Source organism: Paramisgurnus dabryanus, chromosome 17 (assembly GCF_030506205.2).
Source record: "Paramisgurnus dabryanus chromosome 17, PD_genome_1.1, whole genome shotgun sequence".
Classification (NCBI taxonomy): domain Eukaryota; kingdom Metazoa; phylum Chordata; class Actinopteri; order Cypriniformes; family Cobitidae; genus Paramisgurnus; species Paramisgurnus dabryanus.
In genome coordinates this window covers 25,737,701-25,743,124 of record NC_133353.1, presented here as the reverse complement: position 1 = coordinate 25,743,124, position 5,424 = coordinate 25,737,701, and the positions used below count along the sequence as shown (strand labels likewise).

The 5,424-nt window shown below is 35.6% G+C and overlaps 1 protein-coding gene across 9 annotated transcripts in view; it reads right to left on the bottom strand.

Moving 5' to 3' along the window:
• Positions 1 to 5,424, bottom strand: part of dnmt3ab (DNA (cytosine-5-)-methyltransferase 3 alpha b) — a 66,403-nt gene that overhangs the window by 142 nt on the left and 60,837 nt on the right. For 7 of the 9 annotated variants that reach the window (XM_065288490.2, XM_065288491.2, XM_065288495.2 and 4 more), the window contains 3 exons: positions 2,310 to 2,395; positions 2,151 to 2,220; positions 1,949 to 2,067 (listed from right to left, as the gene is read on the bottom strand). In XM_065288490.2, coding sequence (XP_065144562.2) covers positions 1,949 to 2,067; positions 2,151 to 2,220; positions 2,310 to 2,395 — 275 coding nt within the window. The remainder of the gene's footprint in view (positions 1 to 1,948; positions 2,068 to 2,150; positions 2,221 to 2,309; positions 2,396 to 5,424) is intronic. The other 2 variants (XM_065288492.2, XM_065288493.2) reach the window with 2 other exon arrangements.

The following is a 5,424-nucleotide window of genomic DNA, read 5'->3' as shown; positions in this document are numbered from 1 at the left end:
CTAATGTCCAATAATAGGAGAAACAGACAACAATTAATCAATTTTAACAACAGGTCAATAGTCATTTCTTATGTGACAGGTGTATGATGTTTTTCCAATAAAATGCAGTGGCAGCCGGTGACTTCTTTTTCGAGGGCACACCATGCGAAGCTCGTCAAAACATGTATTCAGCCCATCAAGTGTGTCGCTCGCCATGTCAAAATATTTGTTCGCTGTGTCATGTGAATTGTAAACTTATGTGCATCACGTGTGACATATGGGTCATTCTACGGAAATGTCAATTTTTCTCTCCCTAGCCTTTACAGAAATATTACACTTGAAACACACTTTAGGGTTACAATTTTTTATATTTTAAAATGAAATAATATGTTATTTGAACAATTACACTTTCTTGAGCCATCAATGTAGCAATATTTTTTATTAATTAATTAGAAATCCAAGCACCACAGAAGTGCTCGTCCCCACAGTCATGTACTGTACTGAGGGAAAATTGCTTTATTTTGAGATCAAAAATGTGTTTTCTTCCATTTAAAATAGAATAATGTGTCCATAACTATAAACTATATGATGTAAATTACATTAAAATACAAAATACTAAATAAATATTATAAAATATATAATGAAAGTAGTGGTCCCCTGGAGTTGTGTCACTGGTGTTACCGTTTAACAAAAAAGCTCAAATTTTTAAAATAAAAATCACACTGATGACATCACTTGACTACCTTATTTCAATTTCCTGGAGATCTATGAAGAGACGCCCATATAAGTCCACTGTCTCTTTTCAGTTATCAGAAATCTTCTCATTTATTTCATGATTTCCTATGAAGCTTTTATTTTAAGTCACTGGTATGACCTCCTTTATTGTTTGGAAATTGCAAAAAACTAGAATACAAATGGATTAAACTACTTAATTTAGTGAGTATACAATGATTGACAACATGTGGATTGATACGTTGCAGCAGAAATTTTGTAAAATGCTGTTTTCATGAAAATTGTCACTGGTGTTACCTTCCCTGCTGGTGATTCTTTGTGTCACTGGTGTTACTCTGTTTTTTTTCTTTCACATTAAATAAAATCTTTTACATGTGAAATGATGATACATTTTAATTCGTTGGATTCTGCTACACTTAAGAATCAAGCTTTAAAGCTAAATTTTTTAAATCATATTTCATAAATACCTTTAATATTGCTGAAGAAGTAAGGTAACACCAGTGACAAAAGAAAAGGTTTATACAGTCTTTAAGTACATGCACACAAAATATAAAAAATCATTAAGCTGTCATTTATGTGTACTCATTAAGTCAAAGAGTAATCTAATAATGTGGTCTAAGTTAAAATGTTAGAAAAAGAAATCAATTTTAAGACATCTTGCCATTCCAAAAGTGGACGTTCCTGTGGAATGACTCTTATAATAAAAGAGAAGCTCATGTTTGCCAGTTACTCGCTTAACTCTTTCCCCGCCATGACGAGCCACACACATAACACTCCGAACACATATTTTGAAGTCACCGGCCGCCACTAATAAAATGTGCTCCTGCATGGGAAAAACGTTTTAATGATTATTATCTAAATACATCCAGTTTTTAAATATATAATGTATCTTCTATCCACGTTGTTGTTTGTTGAGAAAACAAGTGATATTCTGAGCTCATGTGGCATCGATACGTTGTGTTTCATTATACTGGTAAATTCATGGTAATTTACCAAAATTACTGTGTGAAAAACGCTATTGTGAACATACAAATCACTGCGGTAATTTGTCCCATATTGACCCACTAAAGTCTTTTGGATTACTTTATTGATAGATTTATGTGCTTTTTTTATTTCTGACCACCATTTAGTGGAATTACAAAGCTAGAAAGAGCAAGAATATTATTTACTAAAACATCATATGATTTAATATGATACAATCAATATGATTTATATTTGGATATGTTAAAGGCATTACCTCTCCATCTCAGTGCACCACAGGATGTCCTCTTTTTCATTCATGAAGACAGGAAAGTGCTGGTCTTTGCCCTGCTTTATGGAATTTGACCGAGTGGTAATGGTTCTCACTTTATCAAACTGTTAAAGGAAAATGCTGTTTGATGTACTAGTTAAAGCTTAATGCAAAAACCAGTCAATGGTTTGCTAAGAAGGTGGTTTACCTTTGCCGTCCTGCCATGCTCCAAACAGTCTTGAAGGTCCAGTTTATCAGAGCACATGGCGCTCAATGGTCTGCAAGGACATGATAGAAAATAGAAATGTATCATTAATTATGTTGAGTACATGAACAAAGTAAATGACGTTGTTTAAGTCTAACTAACCTGTTCATGCCAGGCAGGTTACCCCAAAAGTATCGAGCTCTGTGGGCAGCAGACACTTCTTTGGCGTCAATCATAACTGGATTACACTGAAAAAGAGGTTTACATGTAAACACCTTAATTCAAATATAACACACAAGACTTCAGATAAAATCTATCATGAGGTGCATAAAGGGGCCTTTACACTGTTTAAAGGGATAGTTCGGCCAAAAATGATATTAAACCCATGATTTACTCACCCCCAAGCTGTCCGAGTTGCATATGTCCATCGTTTTTCAGACAAACACATTTTCGGATATTTTAGAAAATGTTTTAGATCTTTCAGTTGATTAAATGTAATGTTACGGGGTCCAAGACCTTCAAGTCCAAAAAAAGTGCGTCCATCCTTCACAAAATAAATCCAAACGGCTCCAGGATGATAAACAAAGGTCTTCTGAGGGTAATTCGTGCGGTGTTGTTGTAGAAATATCCATATTTAAAACTTTATTAACGTAAATAACTACCTTCCAGTAGCGCCGCCATCTTAGTCGCGTCCGCATTCAGGATGAGAGCTTACGCAGCCTACGGAGGCTACTCTGATACTGCTCTGTGCCCCCTGCCCTCCGAATTTGTCATACGTAACTAAGAAAAGTGCGTACACTACGCTAATACTCTCTCCTGAATACAGAGGAGTCTAAGATGGCGGCGCTACCGGAAGGTATTTATTTTAGTTCATAAAGTTTTAAATATGGATATTTCTACAACAACACCGTGCGGATTACCCTCAGAAGACCTTTGTTTATCATCCTGGAGCCATTTGAAATTTATTTTTGTGAAGGATGGACGCACTTTTTTTGGACTTGAAGGTCGTGGACCCCGTAACATTACATTTAATCAACTGAAAGATCTAAAACATTTTCTAAAATATCCGAAAATGTGTTTGTCTGAAAAACGATGGACATATGCAACTCGGACACTTGGGGGTGAGTAAATCATGGGTTTAATATAATTTTTGGCCGAACTATCCCTTTAAAGGAATAGGTCACCCAAAAATGAAAGATTGTCATTATTTACTCAATGTATTGTTGTTCAAACCCAGATGACTCTTTCTGTTTTTGGAACCTAAACACTCTTTAGCTTCAAAAGTAAACATCAAAGTAAACATCAAAGAAATATGTAAATGACCCAGTTCAGGCAAAGAGAGGGATGAACAGATCAAGATTTTCAATAAATAATGGATTATAATTTTGTATGAAACCTTATGCATTCATAATACTTATGACACAATATATGACACAAGTTGCATGAAGTTATTTAATGACACTTTTAGGGATTAAAAGTGAGTCTCGTTGCAGTTTACAAGACATGCACGAACCAATGATCATATTACCTACCCACATGACGCCATTTTATTGTTTACATTTAAATGTGACTTATCAATCTCTAATTAAGCTCAAAATACGTATCACAAACGTATCAATTTGCTTCAAAAGACATTTTTTAACCCATCAGAATCTGGATTTCTTTTTCTGATGATGGATGGTCTTCACACACACAGCCACTATGATTTACACACAGTAAATCATGGGTTTAATATCAAGCCATAACAAGGCTAGGAGGAGCCAGGATATGATTTAATATCTCTACTTGCCAACACTAATTGTGTTTGGCTGACGAAATGATGTGAATTATGGGGTAATTTTTTTTATTTTTGGGTGCAGAGCCTGCATAAGACACTAAGTGAAATAAAAGCGGCTGCTTAGGGCTGTGTGGCCACCAGGGGCCCCAAGAGAGCTGCTGCAATACAGCGCAACAGCACTCCTCAATGGCAAAATGAGTGAGGCGGCCAATCAAAAGAAAGAAGGCGGGAGTTGCTGCTTACAGAGCTGAGCTCGGACCAATCAAATCAAAGAAAAGTGCATTTACTTTTCACGTCTTCAGCAGGATGCTTTAGTTTCAAAGTTAAAGAGTGCAACAGATGACGTAAGTGGATAAACATTCAGTATTTAAGTGATAGATGTGTTAAAAGACAAAAGTATTATCCAATGAGGCAAACTACAAAACGTTGTTTTAGATGGAAAATATTTGTGATATATGTAATTTACAAAAAACAGTAATGGAGCAAGTTTCAGCGTTTTATTAGGGATAGAATTAGGTAGAAATGTGTGCATTTTAATACATTTAATGTTGTAGTTACAATACATCGTTAAATCATTCTTAGCACCCTAACCCTAAACTATGTGGCTTTGAAAGTGTGTTTATAGGTTGTGGGAAGCATATTGGAATAAAAATCTTTTTTCCAAATAGTTGAATGCATTTAACAATAAATTATATTAGAGAATATTTGTTACTTTATTTGTCCATTTCTTCACGTCTGTTTCTTAAAGGGGGGGGGTCAATGTCAATGGTATTTCAAGCATTCTGACTTATTAACACAGTTATAGAGTTGTTTCCTCATGCTAAACGTAGGCAAAGTGTCAAAAAAGCAGTTGGGCGTTACATAGTATTTCTGTGCCGAATGCACTTCGCCAGGGTTCGTACAAGTTTCGGAAAGTTTTTTTTCGATTAAAGGTCCAGCTGACGTTTCAGGGGTTTTCTATACGTATCACTTCTTTATATGGGCACTTCCCCCGGAAAACCCCGCCCACCCATCAATCAGCGGGAGACGCTAACTTGCAAACATCTTATCACGCGACACAGCTTGGTTTAATTTCAAAACTCAACAATGGCACAAAAGAAGAAGTGTGTTTTTGGATGTTAGGAGAAGAAAGCCAGCCTTATGAAAACAATGGATATAGTTTATTATCCGGGGTAGCAGCGGATTTTTGCGTGTGTGTTTGATGCGCTGGATTTTCCCAACCGGGTCATGAGTTGCACGCGGTAAGTAAGACTTCTGTCTATGTTAGAAATAGGTGCGTGCATATTATATAAACGACAAGAACATTTGAATCAAAAGTTAAAAGTGTTGTATAGTGTTGCATGACTCCTGCGGTAGTAACTCCTCCTTCTTCATTTTTTCGTACGTTATCGGAAAGATTCAGTAAAACTAATCTTTCTTTTATAAATCTGATTAAACTAAAGACTCTTTGAAGATTTAAAGGATGTAATACTACTCTATAGGTACTCCAGATTAACATCA